The sequence below is a fragment of the Gossypium hirsutum genome, chromosome A09 (assembly GCF_007990345.1).
Source record: "Gossypium hirsutum isolate 1008001.06 chromosome A09, Gossypium_hirsutum_v2.1, whole genome shotgun sequence".
Classification (NCBI taxonomy): domain Eukaryota; kingdom Viridiplantae; phylum Streptophyta; class Magnoliopsida; order Malvales; family Malvaceae; genus Gossypium; species Gossypium hirsutum.
The window spans coordinates 83,467,664-83,491,937 of NC_053432.1; the positions used below are offsets into that span (position 1 = coordinate 83,467,664).

At 29.7% G+C, this 24,274-nt stretch overlaps 4 protein-coding genes across 9 annotated transcripts; 1 reads left to right on the forward strand and 3 right to left on the reverse strand.

The window, feature by feature from the left end:
• Positions 1-3,552: 3,552 nt before the first annotated feature.
• LOC107944943 (uncharacterized) lies at positions 3,553-5,088 on the reverse strand. Its single transcript, XM_016878762.2, has one exon. The coding sequence runs from the start codon at positions 5,086-5,088 to the stop codon at positions 3,553-3,555; it is 1,536 nt and encodes a 511-aa protein (XP_016734251.1).
• Positions 5,089-7,638: 2,550 nt separating this feature from the next.
• On the reverse strand, positions 7,639-9,418 carry LOC107930324 (plasmodesmata-located protein 2). 2 transcript variants are annotated; one of them, XM_016861955.2, is made up of 3 exons: positions 8,226-9,418; positions 8,025-8,138; positions 7,639-7,928 (listed from the first exon to the last, which is right to left on the reverse strand). In XM_016861955.2, the coding sequence occupies exons 1-3, from the start codon at positions 9,025-9,027 to the stop codon at positions 7,921-7,923; spliced, it is 924 nt and encodes a 307-aa protein (XP_016717444.1). In that variant the 5' UTR covers positions 9,028-9,418; the 3' UTR covers positions 7,639-7,920. The 2 variants fall into 2 exon arrangements, with proteins under 2 accessions (XP_016717444.1, XP_016717445.1); XM_016861956.2 differs by having other exon boundaries at positions 8,025-8,132; positions 8,226-9,390.
• A 3,137-nt stretch (positions 9,419-12,555) lies between these two features.
• On the forward strand, positions 12,556-16,516 carry LOC107930294 (oxidation resistance protein 1). Of its 5 annotated transcripts, none has more exons than XR_001693007.2 (8): positions 12,556-12,827; positions 13,342-13,736; positions 13,841-13,913; positions 14,011-14,091; positions 14,264-14,327; positions 15,109-15,191; positions 15,274-15,358; positions 16,185-16,206. XR_001693007.2 is itself a non-coding variant. In XM_016861913.2 (8 exons), exons 1-8 carry the CDS (start codon positions 12,738-12,740, stop codon positions 16,233-16,235), a joined length of 885 nt encoding a protein of 294 aa, XP_016717402.1. In that variant the 5' UTR covers positions 12,556-12,737; the 3' UTR covers positions 16,236-16,516. The 5 variants fall into 5 exon arrangements, 2 of the variants coding, with proteins under 2 accessions (XP_016717402.1, XP_016717403.1); XM_016861913.2 differs by having other exon boundaries at positions 15,146-15,191; positions 16,185-16,516; XM_016861914.2 differs by having other exon boundaries at positions 15,149-15,191; positions 16,185-16,516.
• A 775-nt stretch (positions 16,517-17,291) lies between these two features.
• On the reverse strand, positions 17,292-22,946 carry LOC107930406 (pre-mRNA-processing factor 19 homolog 1). The gene is made up of 18 exons (XM_016862064.2): positions 22,651-22,946; positions 22,480-22,565; positions 22,162-22,233; positions 22,012-22,074; positions 21,579-21,665; positions 21,070-21,214; positions 20,860-20,981; positions 20,626-20,742; positions 20,153-20,248; positions 20,004-20,063; positions 19,735-19,809; positions 19,514-19,618; positions 18,979-19,095; positions 18,797-18,874; positions 18,624-18,720; positions 18,310-18,361; positions 17,936-18,006; positions 17,292-17,847 (listed from the first exon to the last, which is right to left on the reverse strand). Exons 1-18 carry the CDS (start codon positions 22,661-22,663, stop codon positions 17,729-17,731), a joined length of 1,575 nt encoding a protein of 524 aa, XP_016717553.2. The 5' UTR covers positions 22,664-22,946; the 3' UTR covers positions 17,292-17,728.
• Between the last annotated feature and the right edge of the window lie 1,328 nt (positions 22,947-24,274).

Sequence of the window (24,274 nt, forward strand, 5' to 3'; positions counted from 1 at the left end):
TATAACATGAATTATATGAAAGTTTTTTTAATAATTTTATTATAGATTTTATCAAATATGTTCTTTTTCATATAATAATATATTTCAGTATATTCAAAACCATATCTTTTTACATTAATAATAATATTCATGTCAATTAAACTAAAAATAATGAGTTTAAACATTATTTTTATTTTTATAAATGGGGTTAAAAATACATAAAATATTTTTTTTATATTTTAAGGATATGTGTTACCATATAATAATATTGGACCAGGTAATTTTTTCTCTTTGAATTATATTAATTTAGTACTTACCTTTATTTTCTTTGATATATAATTTAAATTTACATGAGAAATAATTATTCATTTTTTCCTCATAATTTTACTTTTTTCTAAATTAAATATTTATAATGTTTAGAAGGTTCCATGGTACACATCATGTGTTATAATTAATATGGATAATTTACCTTTTGAAGAAGTCACCTATATGGTTACTTTTGATTTTGTCTTTAGAAATTATAAATTTGAAAAAAAAAATCAAAAGAAAGCTCTTAAGTTGAAAAAGTAATTCTAAAACATGCTTTGTGACCTAAAAAAAATACATAATGATTAATGAAGGAAAAAATGGGATTAATTAACATATGGAAGATGTAATCAATGACAAATGCACAAGCAATTAATATTTTATACTTTTTTTTATCAAAACCCAATATTCTTAATGCTAATTATGATACTCAAGTAAAGTATAAAAAAAGGTAATTTTAATTTGACTTGATTAGTTGTTTTTAAAGTTGTTTAAGGGTCAGCTCAAATCGTAATTAGGTTTTAAAAAGAATTCTTAAGTCCAAGCTTTTTATGGGTCAGCTTGGCACGATTTCTTAGTCCATTTTATTGGTTAAATTAATAAAATATCAAAAATATATATTTTTATAATTTAATTTAATTTAATTTTAAAAATATTGTTTATTTCAATTGAACTTGGTCAACTCAATTTTGATACATAAAAATTTATGTCCAAACTTAATCAAATTGGATAAAAATAAGTGAGCCACTTAAATCGTGAATAAATTTAGCTATAACTTCTTTCAAATTAGAATAAAGATTTTGTTATAATACAATTTTATTTATGCATATTTTTATAGCATTTAATTATTTGATTTTTATGCTAACAAGCTTGTGAAAGATTTGGTTATATTAACAACTTAATTAGATATAAATTAAATTTTAGTGATAATAAAAGTTGGCTGTAAAATTTAAGATATTTTTATTATAGTTGGAAGTTTAGTATTGTTTTTATTAAGATTTAGTCTTTTTATTTTATTAAGACTTCTAGCGAATTTATGAGGTAAGAGTCTCTCATAATGTTAAAATAAGAGAATCTATGTGAAATCGAAGAGTTTGTGCATGATTTGACTCATCTCCATAACTTGTGACATGCTTGTTTTAGGAGGAAAATGTCTTCATGTTCATTTTATAGTCCATCAAGAGTGTAGACAAGGGTCTTTTCCCTCTTAAAAAAAGTAAAATTATCTTATAATCCCTCAACAGTTTAAAAATTACAAGTTAGTATAATAGTAATTTTGTAATTTAGCTCCTAAAAAAAATTATGATCCACCTCTGGCCTCCTTAAAGCAATTTTCTAATTTTAGCCATGTGATCCATATGATTAATTTTTTCAAGATTCGTGGTTACCCCTTCGAATAACATTATATTTAATATTTGAATCTAAATTATATCTCTGTAATTTATCTTTCCACTAAATCTTACATTCTATTTAATGATTTTTTTTTGTTGGTTTTTAAAGCATTACCATTCATTAATTACAAAATTTTTGAAATATTATTTTTAACTAATGCTGCTAATATTGGTTAACCATTTATATATAATTAAAAGAACAGGAAAGAAATAACTTTGAAGGGGGAGAAAAGCATAAAGTTGGTATTCTTTTTTTCCCTATTTGCCTCAGAAATATGGCCATTAACTCTGAACAATGTTTGTCCTTGAAATAATTAAGGGAAACCCTTTTCCAAAGCTTAGGTATTGTGTGGGATTGGAACTTGAGACCACAATGTTGTGTTTTCGGAGCCTTGAGTCCCTCTATTTTGTTTAAAATATTTAAAGCATCTCTACCCCATTTTATTATTTTTAGGTTAAAAGTGTGTATAACCCCTTTTTATTTTAATAAATTAATTTTCTTTAAGAAAAACGTATTTAGTCAAGTCTTTAAATTTTTAAATTTCACAACTTAAGTTATTTGAGCCTTTAATTGTTACATTGTTGATATGACTGTTAATGATATTGACTTGACCCTTCACACAACGTCGTAGTGCCATATAGCAAACATAATTTATATACATTTTTTAATTGAAATATTTTCACATTTTTAAAAACTTTACAAGTACGATTAATAAAATGTAAAAAACATATATATTTATTTTTAAAAATATTTTATTATATAGCTTTAAAGGTGTTAGTAGAGTTAAAACATCAATACACATCTCATATTTCAAAGAAAAATAATTTTTAATATTTTCTAAACTTTATATAATTTAGAAACATCATCTTAAATGATCTAGACATTTCATTCTGGACTAAAATTTTTATATGATTTTTATTTTTTAACTTCTTTTATTTAACATTTTATAAATTTAATTATTTTTTAAAAAATAATTTTTATTTTTGCTTAAGTGGTAGGTGTCATGCCATTGCCATTTCAACAACTATTGTTCGTGTGAAGCACCACGACAATGTCACTAATGGCCACGTCAATGACGCGACAATCAAAGATAGAAAACATTGGTTAATGAAATTAATCGATACTTAATGTTTTTCGTAAAATAATAATTGATTTTTTGTCAAAATTTAAGAACTTATATACTTTTTTAGTCCAAGGATAAATATTAAAACTATATATCAATTTTGATTCAATGTGCAATGTCATACATTAACTTTGATTTTACACAATTTCATGCATGAATTTTTTATTTGACTCAATTTTTACAAACCACTAACAACATTAGCGAATTAGCACAATTTTAAATTGATATATTGCATACACAAATAATTATATTAATCCAATACGAAAATAAATGTGTGTATTCATTTCTTTAAATATGTACAATTGAATCAAAACTAATGTTATATATATACATATAAATCATAATTCATGTTTCATATATATAATTGAATCAAATTAAAATTTATATATCAAATTACACGTTAAACTATAAATTTTATCTACAAATTTAATATTTATTTATATTGCAAAATGTTTTTATGACAAAATATTCTTAAAATTCAATCAACAACCTCAAGGTATTCTTAATCATTAGCAATACTTTCTCTTTTTTTTTCTCCAAATTACAAAATCAAATGTAAATTCAATAAAATATAAAATATATATTAAAAAAAGGGGAAAAGAATGGCCTAACTCAACTTCATAAATCGGTCACTCTTCAAATCTCATTTTTAGGTTCCCCATTATATATATCCGAAACATTTAGTTCCACATTTTTCAATTTATGGCCACTCAAAATTCTCTTTCTTTTTCAATTAAGTCCTTTTCTCAAATTCAAAGGTAACTCATGTCATCAGGAATGGAGCTAGGGGGACCCCGGTGCAAATTCCCTTTTTTTCTACCGGGGGCAGCCCCACCACCGCCGCAAGTAATCGAAATTTCGCACCCACAAATGTTACCGAAACACGAAAACGTGCTGCCGTTGTCGGTGTGTCTTCGAGCATGTCTCGATCGTTTCGACGCCGGAACCGCAGTCGAAACAGAACTCGAAGTTTCACCACCCCGGTCATAAACCGGCGGCAACTCCGTTCTCCATCGTTCTAACTTCGATCGAAGCCCTTCAATGCTTTGATCATCTAAACTCCATCCCAATATTGAACTCTCACAATCATCAAATCTGTTATGGTGCAAGTTTTGCGCCACCGCAGCCGCCACTTCTGACGGTGAGGGACCAATTTCTGAATCGGTCCAAACTTTGGTCCCGCCCATTTTCTTTTGGCCACCGTATAACACATTCGGTGACTTCCCCGGTGGTGTTTTCAACCCAATTCTTTGACCATTGATGCCATTTTTTCCGGTATCCTCAAATCCAACAATCGAGCTTGATTTTCCCTTTTTTGCCATTTTCCCCGGATCCTCAAATCCATTAACAACCGAGCTTGATTTTCCCTTTTTAACCCATTTTCCTGGATCCTCCAACCCGTTAACAACCGAACTTGATTTCGCCTTTTTGACCCATTTTCCTGAATCCTCCAACCCGTTAACAACCGAACTTGACTTCCCTTTGTTAGTATTAATTTTCCCAACTGTATAATTCACCATTGAACTCCCCCTGGAATTAATTTTACCATTATGTTTTTCGGGTTCGAATCCGAAAACAATTGACCCACCACCGTTAACAACTGAACCACCATTGATAATCGATGAACCTTTCGTTTTAGGCCCTAAATCTAAAGGAAAAACTGAACTCGAATCACTCTTAGTTCGTCGAAGCTTAGGCTTAGCCAACGGATGAACCACAACTTGTTGATCATTATCATTGCTATTGCTTTTAGCAGAAGAAACAGGCATCTCTTCTTCACCCATTAAATGCTTATATCCCACCGCCGACGACCCCATATGCAAATACAACGGCATGCTCCTCTTTGAGCTATCAAGCAACGCCACCCCAATGTTTAAAATCCCTTGGGGTCGACCCGATGGTCTCCAAACTTGAAGCGCAACGAACGTTGTCCCTAATGAAAATTCTTGCCGACGGTTCAACGGTAAAGAGATATGAGGAATAAGGTTTCCGATGATAGCACGAACTGTCCCGACATGAACATCACGAAACCAATGAACGGCGTAGATTTCAATCATGACGGCAGATGTATGGCCGTATAGAAACTCCTCATCGACACGGAAAATGAACTTATCGTTCCACGTCGGGTTATTATGGCCTTGGCTATCGATTCGAGTCGTGAGTTTCCGCTCTGAATGAACCCAAGCCACCGCGTATGTTCGCATTTTACGACGACCTACGGGTTCTAAATCTTGCGCAGAGATCACGTTGAGTTCCAAGAGCTGAAACGGTGCCACGTTATTATTCATGATTTCACCTTTCAAAAACAAAAAGAAAACAACAAATTCTTTCAAAGAAAAAAAATCAAATATTAAAGATTCTATATTGATCGACGATGGAGATTTTCGTCGTCATTAACGGTGAAATTGGGTCCGTTTTTCGTCGTCGAAGCCGTCTGACGACGACGACGAGGGGAAAGGGAAGGGTCAATGTTGAAGAGGAAATAGAGGAAGAGAAGAAATTTGAGAGCATTCGGGAAATGGACGTGTGATTTGTGGTAAAAGAGATTGAAACCGTTGTTTTCTAACGTTTTGATAGTTAACAAGAAACGTTTTTGTTATTTTTTATAAATTAATTAGAATTATTATTGATTAAGGAAATGAGAGTTTTGTATAATGTTAATTTGTGATTTTCATCCCTATACTATGTTAAACTTTAAGATTTAATCTGGTAAAAGTATCATCATAGAAGTCCCTATACTATGAGTAAAATTATATTTTGCTCCCTCTACTCAAAAAATGAGCAAATTAGTCATTGTGTGTGAGTTCAAAGAGCATATTGGTCATTTTTGTTAAAAATTTTATCAATTCATATTGTTAAAAACTGGCGTGGTCGATGGAATAACCAGACAGTGATACGTGGAATGCCACATGAACATCATGTTGACATACAATGACTAGTTTTTAACAGTAAAAATGGATAAAAATTTTAATAAAATGATCGATTTGCTCTCTGATTTAACTTACGGCACTAATTTACCCATTTTTAAATAGAGGGGCTAAAATGCAATCTAAGTCTTAATATAGAGCTTCCATAGTACTTATATCGATTTAATTCTAATTTGATATTATTTCTTCTACTTTGTTAAAGTTATTAGTTAATTCGATTCATGTTTAAAATTATAACTTGGAAATATTTTTTTCTTAAAAATTTTTTTTAATCAATCGGGTTGGCGAATTAATTTTAGCTTTGTTGGTAATATTATTGTCATAATGATCAAAAGGATGTTGGTTTGAACACACTTAATCATATATTATTTTTCGATTCAAGAATTTAGGGAGTTATAAGTATTAGTAAGAATTGTATGAAAAAAACTAATAATGTTGATCTAAAATTTTAATGAGACATATTATTAAGAGAAAATCCTAATCAACATTTTAATCAGTATAGTTAATAATCTTTGATTATTTAGACAGATATTAATTTCCAATTTCAAACATAGAAAAAGGACCATCATCACATTAAAATTTTAAAAAAATATAAAAATTTGGGAATTTATTTTTTTTGAAATTATAAAAATATTTAAAAAATCTTGTTTAAAATGGATATAGACAAAAAGATATCTAGATTTGTATTTTTGTTGCAATTTTTTTTTATAAATTTATAATGTTTTTATGATAATCTATTTATATATTTTGAATTTCTTTTAAATTTATATGTAATTTTCTTAAAAATAAGTCATGAAATTAAATTCGATTCGGGTGATTAGTATTAACACAAAAAAGAAAAACAGAAAAAAGTTAAGAAAATTTGACAAGCAAACACATTTTATTTTTTTTTGGTCCTAAACTTGGGTTCAACTCAAAGGAGAAAAGTGACAAAAAGTAAAAAAGAGAAAGAAAGAAAAGAGATCCAATAATACTAGCTTGAAAATAAAGAAAAATAATAGCTAAAATATATTTTCGGCAAACCAAATATTAATTTAATAAAAAAATATTTAGTATATTTTTAGCGGAACTTTCAAAGAGGCGTGATAATTTTTTAATGTTACTTGCAGAATAAAAAAAATATATTATTAATGAAAATATTTAGTACATAATCAACTGAGTTTTTAGACTCTACAAGTAGAGTTAGAAGGTTGACAAATGTCTTATAAGGAGATATAGTAAAATATTAAAATAAACAAATATTAAAAAAAAAGACATGTGGTAATTTTTTAAGATTACTTGCGGAACAAAAAATATATTGTCAATGTATTAAATATTAACTCATATAATAATATATAAAAATATTAATAAATTATTATATCCTGACACTTGCAAATAATAAAAATAAAATTTCTTTAGAAAATTTGTCTAGTATATTTGAATATTTTCTTTTTATTTTCTAAAGATTCAATAATCATACTACTTAAAATACATTGATTAGATTAATTAAAAATAGAAAAAATGGATTCAATCAAAGATTAATTAGTTCAACCCTTTTTCAAATTGGTGTACCCATCAATTTTTTATTCAAGGAATGTTCCAATAAAATGACAATAACTACTACTAGATTACGCCACAACCATCGTATAAGTGAAACAAAACACATTTTATGTATTTTTTTAAATTTTATTCAACAATAATTATAATAAAATGGTAAAAACATGTATATAAATTTAAATATGGATTTTTTTAATTATTTTATTTAAAAATTATATTAAAGTTTTATAAAAATGACAAAAATATTATTTTAATAATATTTATTGTTTATTTTTTTTAAATTATATCAATCTTTCTCAATTAAATTATTTATCAATTAACCAATAATACCAGTTCAAAAAAAATTATAATAAGAAACATAAATATAACTCAGCCTTAACAGCAAATATAAATGCTATAAAATAATAAAAATATGATAAGGTTACAAATTGTCATCGTCTTTCATCCATTAATTCAATAAGACAAAACATGATTTTCTTTTCACTTTTCTTACAAAAAAAAAACCCTCATTTGTTACATTTTCATGCTTCCCCCCTAATGGCTAATGCTTTCGCTTTGTTCAAACATTTATGTTCAGTTCAACACACACACACACACACACACACAAAAAAAAGAAACCATTTTTTTTACACCCTTTAAATGAACTCTGAAAACCCTTCAAGAATCTGCAACCAAAAAGAAAAAGAAGAAAATGATAAACGAATTCATATCATATAAAAAAATGAAGCATTAATGTAAGAACTAAAAAAAAAACATATTACCCTCATGTTTCTTCATTGAATTTCTAGCAAACATCATCAAAATAACAATGAATCCAATTCCAGCTGCTCCTCCTAATATTATAGCCACTGTCTTCCCTGTCTCTTGCCCTGTTTCTATACATCCAGAAAAAGGGTTTAAATGAAAAAAAGGAAAACATTTTTGAAACTGATTTTTCTTTTTGGAGTTCTCGAAGTTTTTACCTGTTGAAGAAGCCGCTAAAGGATGTGAAAACGAAGATGATGATCTTTTAGGGACTCCATGAATATAATAATTGTAACTAATGAAGCATTTATGTAAATAAATTTGGCCTGAATTTGAATCACCACATTCAACTTGAGCTTTTTGAACTGCATTTTTAATACATTCCCCACAATCTGAGTCTCCTATATCACCTTCACATTGTCCCAATACATAAATAGATTGATAATTTGTGGTGAAAAATCCATGGTTGTTCACCACACCATTCTCCAAGACTGAAAAAGCTGTGTCCCTTTTCTCTTCAAATCCAACCCCACCACCACCATTACCGCCGCCACCGCCGCCACAAGTTTTGTATAGCATTTCCATGCCTGAAATTTGGGGGAAACCAGACACTTCATACAACATGTAACAACCAACAAGTTGGATCCTTGAGGCTATAGTGTTGCTACCACAAAGTTTGTCTGATAAAGTTGGGAGCTTGCTTACACAGTTGTAACAATCACTGTTGCTTAAGTCTCCTCTACATTGAAACAGACCATTAATGGTGGTTTGAGCCGTCCCTGTTGTTGTCTTGTAAAACTTTACTTTCATGGATTGTGAAAGTAAGGTTTGAAATAAAGCTGAGAGAGCTTGAGAGTATACACCACCTGGATCTGTAAATGCTTGCTTTGCACATCCTTTGTAGACCAAATTTGTGATATCTGAACCAGATTCCACCATTGATGAAAGCTCAAGGTTTGTGAACAATACAATGAATGAGAGGGAAAGAAAAAAGGGTCTCAAAGAAAAAGAAAAACCCATTTTTTTTTTATAAAAATCAAATCATTGTAGTTTCCTTCAGTTTTTGGCTTGGATTTGTAGGAAAGCTTACTGGTCTTTTTTATTTATTTATAAGTTTTGAGTTCTTTTATGAACTTGGAAGAAATCAAAAACAAGGAAAAAAGGGTTATGCTTTTGTGGTGATTTATGGGAATGATGAAAACTTATTAAACAAATGGTTTAATTTAATAACTTGTAAGAGAATGAGAACAAAAATGGGATTTATTTTGAAGATAAAAACTTAAAAGAAAATATTTGAATAATGGAAAGTTGAAACAATATTCTCTGCTTGGGAAAATGGCAAGGAGGTATGAATGTAAAGGAATCTGCCATGAAAAATTTTGACTAAAAGGATACGGTACTGTATCTCACTTCAGAGCTTGCCTTGAAAACCTACTGCATATATTGTTTAAAATATGCTTTAAGTCATTCTACTTTTTTTAATTTTGAAATTTAGTCCAATAATTTATTAAATTCCTAGAACTAAAAGTATAGGGATTTAATTCCAAAATTATGAATAGTATAGAGACTTATGGTATATTTTAACCTTAAAAAATAAAACAATATTTAATCCTTCAATTTAATATTCTTTTCATTCGATCCTTAAATTTTGAATTTTGAAAAGTAGATGGACTAAATTCTTGAAAATAAAAATATATAGATTAAATTTTAAATTTGTGAAGAGTATAGAGATTTATGACATATTTTAACCTAAAAAAATAAAATAATATTTAATCCTTCAATTTAATATTTTTTTAATTCGATCCTTAAATTTTATTAAAGTACAATGGCATGATACTTTCAGAAAGTATCTTATAATCACCCGAAAATATAATAAAACTATATAAAATTTAAAAGTAGAAAAAAAATTATAGTATAGTATAATTGAGTACCACGTAATCACATTTTAACGAAATTCAAATTTAGAGATTAAATTAAGATATTAAGTTGTAAGACTATTATGAAAAAAAGAAAATAAAATTAGAGATGATGAAAAAGATTATTAAATTCATGTCACTTTTATCCCTGTGTATACACATTTGTTCTATTCTGCATTTTTATTTTGTTTTTATTTTCTCGAGAAAATGGCAGCCTGCCTAGAATGCATTTAAAAGAAACTTAACCATAAGGAGAAAATAAAATAAAACATCATAAAATCTGAAGATTTTATCCTGTTTGGGTGGTGGGAGTTAGAGTTGTTTAAGATTGTCCTAAAATATTTAAATTTCTTTATCCAAGTTTGTTTTCACTGATTTTAAACCAATAATATTTTATTTTGTTTTTCAAAATAGTAAATATTTATATAATTGAATCTAAATGAGATATATTAATTCTATTGTTAAAATTTTAATTCAGAATTTATAAATATTAATAAAATTTTGAATTTTTATATATTTTAAATTAATGACATAATCACTTTTTTGCTCTTTAATTTTAAAAAATCATTTTAGTCCTTCATTTAATTTATCGTATTTTTTAGCTCTTGAACTTACGTTTTTTTGTCAAATCATCTCAAAATAGAGGAAAAGTTAACGTTTTTTAACTTTACTAATGTGACATACAGTGGATGACACTTCATCATTTAATTAATTTTTTAAAATTTAAAAATATTAAAAATATATTTTTAATAACTTTTATACATTTTAAATTTTTATAATTTTTTATATATTTTTTAGAATTTTTAACTTTTTTAAAAAATAATTAAATACTGACTGTCATTCACATGAAAATCTACTTGGATACCACATCATCAAAGTTAAAAATGTTAATTTTCTATTTTTAGGTGATTTGACAAAAAAAGTATATTTAATGATTAAAAAGAATGAAAAATTAAATAATGAGTTAAAATAACTTTTTATAAAGTTGGTGGGTTAAATAAGTAATTAAAATTAATTAAATAACTCCTGAGTTGAGCTTTTAATTAAATTAGTACTTGAAAATTAGTTTTTCAAACCTCGACTAGATAAACATGTATTATTCACCATGACGAAACCAGGGGGCAATCAATAGTATCATACTTACCCATAAATGGCCTATAGGTTACAAGTCAAAATCTCATCATGCGCAAATTTTTCAATTTCTACAATAGGTGAGGCTTGCGTTCAGTGCACGGTTTGTTCAAGTGCAAGCAACACTTTGCTAACTTCTTTATAGAATAGTATGTTAAGACAAAAATTTTACAGAAGACAATTCACTTAGCATTGACAAACAACACTCCACAAACCTTTTTAAAAGAAAGAAAGAAAACACAAAAATCATCATTTTACCTCATATTTAGTATTTGCATGAAATTATAGTGTGGATAGATTACTCGACAAAGTTGGATATTATATGATTATACAACAAGAAAAATAATTAAAAATAGTCAACAAGGGCTTAATATAGTCAGCAAAGACGAAGGTTTTGAATCTTGAGTATCCATATTTGAAATGTATTATGCATAAATTTATGCGCGGGTCTTCAAGTCTCATAATGTGTAGTTGTCATGTACGGGTTTTAATACAGTTTGTCGACTTTAGTATGATTATACTAGTTTTTAATCCGTTTTGCATCTTAATAAATTGGTTTTACTTTGTAATTATTCAACATCATTTGTTTTGTACCAATTTAATACTTGTGTTATAAATAGTTTGATTATATTATACTTATAGCACTTTAAAAATAAAAATATGATATGACATCAACATAAAATTACAATATTTAAAGAAAAATATGATAAAAGTTTTAGGAAATTTATTTTTGAATTAAATAAGTATAGTAAAATGATAAAAAAATAAATATTTAAATAACAAAAAATGTATGAATCAAAATAAATTTTTTTATCGGATTCTTAAACTAAAAATATTAAATTGTTAAAAAAATATATAAATAACTTAAATATGATTATGGGCTAAAAATTAGATAAATTAAAACATAAATCCAGGAAGTAAGGCTAGCAAATAGCGAAAGTGTTGTTGTTTGAATAAAGTGAAGTGTAAAAAATTGAAACATGGTACTCAAGTGGAAAGAAAAACATAATTAGTGAACATAATCATGTAAATTAGAAACCTGAACATCTTCTTAAACATCTTTTTTTAGCTTTTTTTTTTAAGAGGTTCATAATATCATACTTTTAAATTTTGTATTTAATTTTTGAATTTGATAATTTTTATCGACTTATCTTGAATTGTAAATTATTATTAGTTTTAAACTTGACAAAATTTCTCAAATTTATTCTTAAAAATAAATTCCGTTTAAGAATAATAATATAACATTCTAATATATGTCATATTATGGTTTAAAAAATTTAAAATTTTTATTTTTAAAATTTTTAAATGTCACGTTATTGTATGTTAATAAAATCTAAGTTTATGAATTAAATTAGAAACAAGAATGGGCCAAATTATGGTAATTTTTTTAGGCTGAACTTTTTGAGGAAAACAATTAAATAATAATTTTTTTAATATAGTAATATTTAAATAGAAAAGAGTTACCATGTTTTTGGGATATAAATAGAAATTCGATGTTTTTCCAAAAGAAGAAATCTAAGCAAAAGCCAAACGTCGCACCGCTTCGTTTTCTTGTATTTTTCACTCTTTTTTCCCACCGACAAATCACCAAATTTCTCCTTAAATTCTTACATTAATTTTCATGAGCTAAAGCTTAAAAAGAAAGCATTTTTAGCACCGAATCATTTGAAAAAGAGATTGAAAATGTATACATTGAAAGATAAAGTAGCTGAGGGTCTTTCACGTTTATTTTCAGATTCATCAAATCATTCTACTCCATCTGATCTTTCTCAGGTAATTTTTTAGTATTTTTTGTTAGATGCTAGATCTGGGTTATTTATAGAAATGTAGTTAATCTTTTATTGATGTCTATATTGTTTTTTTTTAAACACTTGGGGCAGCTGAAAATTGTGTTTTTCCTTTGTTTTGTTTATGATCTTTGGAAAGGAACTGTAATTTGATAATTTGGGTTATATACATATTCATTAGATAATGCATGAAAGGAATAAAAAAAATGTGAAATATTTTCATTATTTTGAACTAGAACTCACTTCATGGACTGGGATTAAATTGAAGTTCTTCATTTTGAATTTCAATTGTGTAAAACTTTAAACAATGGTTTTTGGATAGGTCAAGTAATAATATATATTTTTGTTTAAGGTTTGTGTTTTTTTTGGGTTATTTTATGTTTTTATGTTTGTATGTGTTGAAAGAGTCAATAACTTAATTGCCTTTTTAAGTTTTAAATTTGCTGTGAGTTGTAGTTTTGAGTGATTTCATGATATGGAAAAAGTTTCTGAATGTGTAGGCTAGTTTGTATTCCAAAGGACCAAGCTCTTTGTATTCCATTTTTTCGTATAGGACACTTGAGTTGCAAGATGAACCCTTGGATAGCTGTGAAGACCTCACAATTCCTTTTACAAATGAAAAATTAGTAAGGGTTCATGAAGTTAAGAAGAAAATTTCGGAAGATAGTGACAACAAGCAAACAATTAGTCCTCGGGGTGAGGATAAGGACCGTACCTCTGAAAGGAGGAGCAGTGATTCCGATGAATTTCTAGATACACGAGAGCAACGGAGTTCAATAAAGCCTCCACTGAACCTTTCTGATGAATCGGTGTTTATTACCTGTGATTTGTACGAATTCTTGGTGTCTTCCCTTCCCAATATTGTTAAAGGGTGTCAATGGGTGTTGTTGTATAGGTAAGTCTTGCAGTAAGCTTTGAAGTTCTTTTGGTGAAAAGCTACATTGTATTTCCGATTTTGGATCTTTGATTTGGTAATTAACTCTTTGAAATGAAGGGCAGTACGTTGAAACATGGTATATCACTTCGTACGCTTATTCGTAAGAGTGCTGAACTTTCTGGCCCTTGTTTGTTGGTATGTTGATGGTTGTATATTAGTAATTCAATTGTTATGAGAGATTATCTATCTGAACCTTGGAAGTATTATTTGCATGGTGCTGTACAAATTTTAGATTACTGGAGATAGGAAAGGAGCCATCTTTGGTGCAATGCTAGAATGTCCCTTGAAACCAACACCCAAGAGAAAATATCAAGTAAGCTAACATGCCTATTTAACTTACAAATATGGTTTTATTTACACAATGAATTGGTTTCTCTTGGTGATTTGCTCCATTTTTGCTGTTTTTCTACATATCGTTTCATTTCTTAATTTGTAAGCTTTGACTCGGCAGTCTTTTTAACTTTTCTCTTCTTGCTTTATGACAGGGAACAAACCAGACATTTGTTTTCACAACTGTATATGGTGAACCGAGGCTATTTAGACCAACTGGTATGCTATTTTGTTAAAACTATTTGATGTATTTTGTTTCTTAGAACTGTAATGAACGGTGTCAGTACAAACCTTACCAATTACCAGTCTATGAAGTTTGAGATCGATTTAATGCATGTTGCTGGTTGGAAGATGGGATTTTGTTCATGCTGTTATTAAAACATTATCAATTTGATTTCAAATTAAATGTATGAATTGTCAAATGTTGAATGCAGATTGGTTTTTTGAACAGATTCTTGTTTCTTTCCTGAAACTAGATAGGAAATGATTACGACCTTAATGGATAGTACAAGCAATTAGTAATGGTGAATGTACTTGAGAGGTCCCTCTATTATAGGAACCTGATCAAATTAGTCCCTCTACTATTAAATGGATCAATTTAGTACCTGTATTGTTAAAAAGAAACAACTAAGGCCAAATTTGAATAGAGTTAACATTTTTTATATACAAAATGTCATTTGCTGTTTAACAGAGTTAATATTTTTAAAATTTTTATGTTTCTGTGAATGAATTCTATTCTTTGAAATTGAACTGCAAATGAAAAGAGATTTTTTTATATAGTAAATGTTAAACTCTGTTACAATTTATACTTGTTTGATTTTTTTTGATAGTATAAGGACAAAATTGATCCATTTGATAATGGAGGGACTAATTTGATCCGGTCCCTATAATACAGGGACCTCCCTAGTGCTTTAACCATTAGTAATTGTGTATCAGGGCTAATATGCTGGTTTTTCATTGTGTGAAATATTAGTCTCCTTTTAATCTGCCGATGTTGAAGGTATTTCCATGCTATATATGTTTGAACGACTTGTTAGCAGTTGGTGGTGGTGGCAATTTTGCTTTGTGCTTGGATGGAGAGCTGTAAGTTACAATCTCGAGTTTTCTCATTTACTACAAATGTTTGTCTTTTTTGTCATGGTTTGGGATTTTCTCTTTTTAATAGTTTAACCGGAAGTAGTGGCCCTTCTGAAACATTTGGGAACTTGTGTTTGGCTCATAACCAGGGCTTCGACCTTAATAATGTCGAGGTAAATTTATGCTCGTTTGACCCTTTTTTTAACAATATCTTATTTGGTTATCTGATTCTCAACATTGGCTTAAAATACGACCTTTAGTGATCTCAAATTCTAGCTGAAAATAGGAAGGTAAAAGGTGGAATATTTATGAAATGTATAGAAACTTACCCCATAGCATACCAATGGTATAAGTAATCGATATTTGAGAACATGTGGCATGCTTGTTCTTGTTGATGCATACTAGGTGATGAATTTAACTACTGCAAAAATTGAATCCAGAGCTTAACTCAAGTGATTCATGTAAAGATGTGAGATCCAACAGACCTGGAATTCGAACTCCGGCTTTCCCCTATCCCCATATTTTAGCCTCCTTTATACAAAAAAAGGAAAACTCATTGTTTTGAATTTCATCCTTGTCAAATTAGGGTAAGGAATTTAACGAATAAGTTGGAGGCTTCATTTACAAGGAATTCTTGTGCATTTCTCATGGATGATAAATACAATTTCTTTAAGTAAAGCCCCGGCATGTGTTTTTGTTTTGGGGATAAAGCCACGTGAACTCGGAACTCGGTAACTTTTCTTAGTGTCGATCCATGGAATGTTGAGGCACTCTAATATTTTGCTATGACATTATCTAAATTTAAAAAAAAAAATTAGATGATAACATGAGTACATGACACAATCTCATAATCTCATGTCATCACATGGGCTACAATGGGAAATTTTATGAGAAAAAGTTTAGGGACTAAATGTTGCATTATTCTTTGTTTTTTCTTCCTTAATAACTGTTTGGCCTGATTGTAACTTTTAGTATTTCATGTGATTTTAAACCATGCAGCTATGGGGTTTCACACATGCATCACCCTATGCCTCAATTGAAAGCAACTGAAAAGTCTTCAGGGAGAAACACTTATAGCTCCAATTGCATGGTTAAGGACACATCCTATCTTCTTTGACTTGTAATAATCAATATCCATCAATCCCTGCAATGTGCCCTCATTTTGGGGCTTTAGAGATGAATTCTGATGACAAATCTGGTTGTAGTTAGGGTTTAAAATCTTTTTTTTTTTTGGGGGGGGGGGTTGTTTAATTGAGTAGTACGGTGAGCGATTCATATTTCTTTCAGATTACTGCTATCTTCTAATCTATTAATGTTTCTAGTATGAACAATTTGGCTGTATCGTTTTTAAAACTTTTTTATTATTTTATTAATAATACATATTTATTTTTACAGAAATTCTAAAATGTATTTTTCAGATTAAATGAATAAATAACTCAGAATAAATTGTACTGAATTTTATTAAGAGAATTCTTATTAAATATCTTTTTCAGAGGTAAATATTAAAATTATATATAAACTCATACTAAAACATATTAATCTTTATTTTTTTTATAATTTTATACATGAATATAATTTTATGTTAATATTTTTGCACACAAATAATTATGTATATTTCTTTTTAAATGTGTATATTTAATAAAATCAAACTTTTAAGTTAAAATTTGAATAATTTTTTAAATAATTAGTAATTCAAATCATTCAACTGGTGATCTATTATCATTGAGCAAATCTATAATTTAAGTTGTAAAAATCTCCATCAATCCTTGTTTTATACATACTAATTTTGGATTTATTTTGACGAAATAAACATTACTTTATATTTTTTAGACTATTTGATAAAGGTTCAAAATTTTCTTTCAAACATTTCTAAAAAATCATTTTACAAGCAAACAAAAAATAACCAACAATTATTTTGTTTTAAAATTACCTAGTATCTTAGATATATTTTTTTACATAAAAAATTAAAACTAATCATAAATTAAAAACAAAATCAGTTTGGCTAACCATAATTTTTTAATCGAAACTTGGTTGATCGATTTTCAATTTTTCTTGCTCAGCCTTCAGTTTAAATAAGGGAGGAAAATGCAGCAATGAGGAATCCTCTTAAAAAACAGCCAACATTAAAAATGTTACATAAAAACTTTAAATGTACCATCCACTCTTGCAGTGTATACAAATAAATACTACAATCTAAGGCCACAACAAACCTAAAACCCAAAAAAAAGTCCATAAGTGCTGCCTAGTTAAGATAAAAATCCCACTAGTGATGGTTCAGTTCTAGGAGTTGGAATTGTCTATAATATATTTTCACCTGGCTTCATTTCTTCAAAACCTTTTTAAATGAGACAGTGGCACATACATTAATGGAGGAATGGCAACAATGGTAGACATTCATGCCCTCCCTAGCTTCAAAAAAGCATTTTTGGGAACAGAAGCACAAGACTAAAAGATTTAAACCCACCTAAAAATCTGACAGTTCTTTAACCACGAAACCGAGCAGTCGCAACTTATCATATATGAAGAACAGAAGGGGTTCCTTTTTATGATTCTGTTGAAGCATCATCACCTTCGGGAAGGCCAAATATGCGAAGGTTGCGATCCATTGATCCCACTGCCAAGTACTTTGCATCTGGACCAAATTTGACACAAGTTGATTTACCTGCAAAAAGAAAAGAACATGGCACTTCTACTTCAGCTGGCAATCAAAAATAATGATGGATTGAGCCGGGGGGAATTAGAAGATGAACCTGTGCCGGACAGATCAGGTAAAGTTTTGATGCAATTCCATTCAGCTTTTACGCTGCCAACTTGGAAAACTCTGAAAGCACAAAATTAAATCAGTATCAACAAGCATTAAATCAGTTTCAACGTAATATTGTGGAAAGGATGAGCTTGTTAAGTACAGAGAAATGGAGAACATAAGATTTCTGGCAAGTTTAAAAACATGGTCTTTGGGTTTTAATTGAAAGGCATCCAACATTATCACTAAAATTCCAGAGTTTGTTAAGCACTCCATTGAAATGTTATGTGCATACAACAGTCACCACATCCAGTTTAAGTTTTACTTCAGAGAAATATGCCATGCAAAAAATACATAATATATACAGTTGAGAGCACCTACCTTATATCTGAGCCAGCAATTGCAAGGTAACTCCCACTATGGTCGAAATCCACTGAAAGAAGAAAGAAAACATTCAAGCTGCTGTTAAATATAGCTTTTCATGATAACAAGCTCATTTTTTGCTTGCTCTATTTTTCTTTCTTTTTTTATTTCCCACGCTCAAAAGTTGCCAAGGTGAAAAGCAAGGAGCATAGACAAATAAATGGTAGAACTATGCCAAAAATTATGAGATATATAACTCATTCTGAAAAGAGAGCCAATAGAAGACAAGGTAATATATAGCCATGCAGGGTCTGTTATCAAGATGAACATACCTGAGTTGGTTGGTGTGTCTTGATCATATAATTCAAAAGATCGAAAGTTCTTCAATTTGCGTAGATCCCACAACTTAACACCATCATGAGCAGCAGTCTGCAGTTAAAACATAAATCAGATTGCGAAATTCATGAAAATCAACATAACATGCATAATTTGGCTAGGTGCTTACCGCAAGGAAGTAACCGTTTTCTGAGAAAGATATGGCTGTTACAGCCCCAGTGTGTCCATCAAAGTTGGCAACATTTCCCTGTAGGGCAATAGAATAAAGAGGAAGTGGTTTTAAAAAAATTGTAGACAAAGAAAATATCTGAAAAACGAATGTCCAGCTTTCATAAAGTAGTTCCTATATACCCGACTCTTCACATCCCAAATTCTAACAGTAGCTCCAGTGGTGCCAGTTCCAAGGATAAGGCCATCAGGATGAAAAGCTGCAGACGTATAGCCCATAGAATTTGATGGGTCTTCAACCTGCACAGATAAAAATCTGACTCATTCTTGGATTTCCTCTTCAAAATAAATGAAATGGAAATTTAGCTCAAGGAAAAAGGAAATCATTTTACCAAGACCCAAATGAGTAAAAATAATGCTAACTATGTCTTTCCATTGAAAGTCCTAAAGACGATGGAAATTTCATTACATGTCAGAAATTAACAAGCAACTGATAGTTCACATAACACTATGACTGTGGAACACAATCAGATCACAGATTAACTTTAGAGCACTTCATGAATCTATTAAACGCATGTTTAGACTTATTGTTAGAACTCAGCATTCAGGATCAACTTTAAGAGCTAGTCCATTTTACCTCACAAACAATAATAGCAAGATGTCCATTGTAATGAAAAACCTTACAGATCAAAGAGAAGGAAAAATATAGGAGTTGGACCTGGGTCAAGCATAAACCAGACGAAAGATCATAAAAACACCACGTCATGTCAAGTGAAGCAGTTACAAAGTAGTTGTTAGTGGCATGGACCGTGACAGCTTGCACCTGAAAGAGTAGAAGGTAGATTTATTCTCATGTCCGTAAGACCACAAATGAACCAGAACCAAAACTTGATAACCAAGCAGACAGTTGAGAATATGTGTACTCAAAAACATATTTACCTCAGCTGTATGATCTTTCAAAATATGCCTGCAATCATACTTTCCATCTTCAGACCCTTGCCAAATCCGAACAGTCTACAACATTCAAAAACCAGTTAAACTGAGAAGCAAGCTAATATGTATGTAAAACATGGAGTTCAGTTATGGTTAAATGATTAAAATGTGAATACTACATCCTTTCAAAAAAATCTGTCTCGAGCAACATAAACCTAAAATAAGGACTGATGCAAAGGAACAAAAACGGGAAGAGACTTGAAGGATCGGCTTACCTTATCTGCTGAACCACTTAAAAATACATCATTCTGGGCTACAAATTTTACACTAGTAACCTACCAAAGAAGAATGTAGTCAGACAACAAATTTCAAGCGAAAAATGTAGACAACAACCCTTGAACAAAATAAAGGAAACTGAATAAACCTTCTTAGAATGCCCACTGAGTGTAGATAAGATCTCTCCAGATGTTCGATCAAAGAGTACAGCACTTGAATCAACCCCTCCAGTGGCAACAATATCCTAACAACCAGACATAGAAGGAAGTTAATGGACCAAATTTGCATGGTTATCCATAAAAATTAAAAAATATACTCTTAGTGATTATAGCATTAGCTGAATCCTCTAAGCTATTTATATTCCTCCAAACAAATGCAGAATGGCACCGGCTCAGATTTTTCAGGCAACAGTCTGGACATATATGAGTTTACAGAATAATAAAAAGATCAGAAACTGATAGCCTAACATGACATGATTGAACTAAACAAAAAACTATTTCTCATATCCTATATTTTTAAGAGTAAAAACATGCAATATCCAAAACACATTTGCTTCCTGTCCATAGAGGTGTAGGCAAAATGACAGTTTTACTAAAGGGATTATCTAAAAGAGCACCATACCTTTGAAAAATTGATATCAATTGAAGTGATTCCAGGTTTGTTAGTCTTGTGAAGAGGATGACTAGATAGTTGGGTATACCTCTCCAAAGCATCAATGGGAGCTAAAGTGGGAGGTATCTGAAAAGAAAGCCCAAGGAAAAGATTGGAAGGAGAGAGACCAAAAGGAAAATATGAATATGTTATATGGAAAGCAATAGTTGGAATTAATCAAAATATGCTAGATAAAAATTGTACCTGGCGCTTTTTACGCTGTTGTGACAGAGCTGCATTACATTCTGTTAACTCAGCAATAATACTATCAGAAACCCCAGGACGCATTCTCTTTCCACCAGGGCCCATATCTTCACTCTCTGCAGCTATAATTACAAAAAAGAAAATCTTAAATAAGATACTGAATTAGTTTAAGATGAACAAATATTAATGAAAAGCACACTGAGAAGGAACCTCTCTTTCCATTGCTGAGAGCAGAAACATTGGCAGTAGCTGCTGATGCAGGCAACGGTGCCTGCCTCTCAGCCTGTGCGAGCAATGACCTGGCTTCGTCCCTTTCCTTTTTAAGTCTTGCAATCACACGGCAGGCAGCATCATGCTGTACAAAAACAAATTGAACAACATTATAATTACTTAATATATATATAACCAGAAAGAAAAACACCAAAAGTTAGATTTGATAACCACATGATCTTGACAAGTGATCTTTATAATCAGCTTCCTTTACAGTTGGGGGTAAACAGTTTTAAAGCAAACCGTTCAATTAAAAAAAGTACAAGGACTGTACATAAAAGCTCAAGGTAAAAAGAAAACTCCTTACACAAGCATACAACAACATTATGCTTAAGTATTCATCTTCTCTGGGAACGTTAAAAGAAAAATCACCACTTGTAAGATTGTAAAATAGATTCTGCCAAAAAGAGCTCACATCATATAAACATTGATATCCAAATTGTTGTTACCTGGTAGAGTGCATGACTTAACTCTTGCCTGGCGGTATGAAGCTGCTGCTCCAATGCAAAATTGGATAGCATTAAAGCATCCCATTCCTGTAATGGGGGCCGAAGTGAAACATCAGAAGCAAAAAGCTAAAGAAAATTCAGTGCAGAAAAAAAGAAATTTATTGGTGAGTGTAAAATTGCACTGATAACAATTCCAAAGAAACAAAAAAAGAAATTTTAAGGAAAGCATTCAGTTCTAGCTAAAAAAATACAGTGAAGTAAGACCCCTGCGGTAAAATCAATAGTAGAATACAAAGAATTACACAGCACAAGTAAAAACCCATTCCCACCATGCACTCACATGGATAGCAAAAAAGAAAAGGATAAACATGAGGTATACAATAATTTGAGCTAATTCAGATATTATATATGTGTGTGTGTCAAGAAAACATACATTCTGAAACATTCCAAGCATCCCAGGAATGCTAGCTGCTGTTAAAGATCTGGGCTTCACAATCTGGAACAAACACCATGAAAACAAAGAAATCAGCTCATAAAGAATCAATGGAAAAACATGTAAGGAAACCACCCTCAGTAAAATCACCTTGCCGGTTTTGACCGGGACAATGTCGTCCATAGTAAGTGCCTCCCCAGTAACTGGACACTTCCCATAATCCTAATTCAAACAGCAATACAAATATCCTATCAAACATACAGCTAATTCATCAAAAGTTAGGTTAAATCTAAAAAGTAAAATAGAACTTGAGAACAAAAGGCGAAATTATAAAAAAAAAAGAACAACCCTTTTCATTAAAAAGAAAATTTACACTTTAGTAAGCATTCAAATAAATTTAAAAACTAAAGAACAGAACCCTAGAAACTAAAAGAAAGAAAAAAAGAAAAAGAAAAAGAGAAGCCGAACCGAAATATGACGCTCGATTAAGCGTTTCTCGTAGAGCAAGCCGGATTTCGTGGAGACAACGGGCTCCTCCGGCACCTCACCGGAGACTGCATGGAAAAACGAAAATCTCTCAGACAAAAAAAAAACGACAGTGTTAAAGTATAGAAAAAAAACAAAAAATAGAGAGCTTACTTGAACAGTTCATGGTGAAAGAGGAATTAGGGTTTCGATGGCTACTGAAATCAACACTGGAAAATTTTTCAATAGGCAAAAAAACACTAGGAGCAGCAGCAGCAGCAGCAGCAGCAGCAGCAGCAGCAGTAGTTAAAAGGAAGAGCGAGGGACGGTCGAAAAAACAATAAATAATATGAAAAACAAATCTAAAGTGGATCAAAGCGAGAAGGTCAATGGATTAGATTTAGAGGTTTTTTTCCAATTAGCCTTTTAGGGTTTTACTGGCCCAAGATAAGTTTGTCCGTATTTGGGCCAAGACATTACTATGGTAATCTTTGGACACACACTTTATCTATAACAGAGGCGCTCATGAATGAGTTGGATTTAGGTTTAACTTTTACATTATATCAATATTATATATAAGTATTTAAGTTTGATTTAATTTAAAATATAAATTTTAAAAAAAAATTTAACTCGTACATATTTATAAATAATTAATTCAGCCAATATGTGGCTTAAACGAGTTGAGTTTAATTAATTATGTTTTTTAAATTATAAATTTTGATTATATTTTTTGATAGTCTTTTTTTTAATTCGTAAATAGAATAATAATATGTTTCAATGTACTTAAACTCACGTCCTCCTACATTAGTAAGGACATCTATACTAATCAAATTAAAACTCAATCTACATATCTTAACATATTTTTAAACATTTAGTATAAAATATTTATAAATTTATTTATCAAAATTCAATTTTTCTGTCCGAAATTTTATTTCAAACCCTCTCAAAATTCTGTGGATTTAAATAGATGATGTGACTTTGTTGTAAGTCCAATATGTAATGACTGTCCAGTGCAATAAATTAGAACAAGTACGAAAAGAGAATATAAGAATATTAAAAAGAATTACAAACAACATTCCGGGAGATTGTAATTTGTAATAAATGAAATTAAAGCAAAGAGAATAAAAGAAGGGTTGATATAAATTTTATTCTCTGAATTTTTTAATTCTTTTATTTATTTTGATACATAAATTTTGTAATCAGGTCAATTTTAATTTATGGACTTAGATTACATTAAAATTTGATGACTCAACACAATAAAATTACGTTATATCATTGTTTGTAGTTTTTAAAACTATACAAATTTTAATTTTTAGTTCATAATATGACACAGTTTTAAAGTGGTCACATTTGTTAAATTTAGAAACTAAAATAAACCTAATCGTTAAATTTAGATACCAACCTAATTGTTAATTTCAAGGACTAAAATTTATATTAACCCAAAAAAACTAATCTCATGTTGTTTATTTTTCAAGCTTTCCAAAAAAACACAGTACCAACTTGGCAGTACTTCGACCATTGCCTCCCCCTATCCTCCTCTCATTTCTCTCTCATTCACATGACTAACAAAAAAAATCCCTTTTTTTAGCTAACAAAAACTAAAAATCAATACTTTTAGAATAGTTCAAATTATCAATTTTCCTTTGATTTAAAATAAATATATTTTAAAATTTTAAAAATATAAAAATTAATTTAATTAATTAATTTTTATCCCTTTTTAAATTAATTCCTCACTTGAATGAATTTAGATGGACAATAAAATACAATATGTTTAACTATTCAAATTCACCCTTCATCT

Excerpts from the sequence above, each read along its gene's own strand:
- LOC107944943 (XM_016878762.2), bottom strand. The coding sequence starts at position 5,088 with ATGAATAATAACGTGGCACCGTTTCAGCTCTTGGAACTCAACGTGATC.
- LOC107930324 (XM_016861955.2), bottom strand. The coding sequence starts at position 9,027 with ATGGGTTTTTCTTTTTCTTTGAGACCCTTTTTTCTTTCCCTCTCATTC. Across the intron at positions 8,139-8,225 it reads TTTAGCGGCTTCTTCAACAG|AAACAGGGCAAGAGACAGGG; the intron begins GTAAAAACTTCG and ends CTGGATGTATAG.
- LOC107930294 (XM_016861913.2), top strand. The coding sequence starts at position 12,738 with ATGTATACATTGAAAGATAAAGTAGCTGAGGGTCTTTCACGTTTATTT. Across the intron at positions 14,092-14,263 it reads CACCCAAGAGAAAATATCAA|GGAACAAACCAGACATTTGT; the intron begins GTAAGCTAACAT and ends GCTTTATGACAG. Across the intron at positions 14,328-15,145 it reads GAGGCTATTTAGACCAACTG|CAGTTGGTGGTGGTGGCAAT; the intron begins GTATGCTATTTT and ends ACGACTTGTTAG.
- LOC107930406 (XM_016862064.2), bottom strand. Across the intron at positions 20,982-21,069 it reads TCTCAGCAATGGAAAGAGAG|CTGCAGAGAGTGAAGATATG; the intron begins GTTCCTTCTCAG and ends TTGTAATTATAG. Across the intron at positions 18,721-18,796 it reads AAAACGGTTACTTCCTTGCG|ACTGCTGCTCATGATGGTGT; the intron begins GTAAGCACCTAG and ends TTTTAACTGCAG.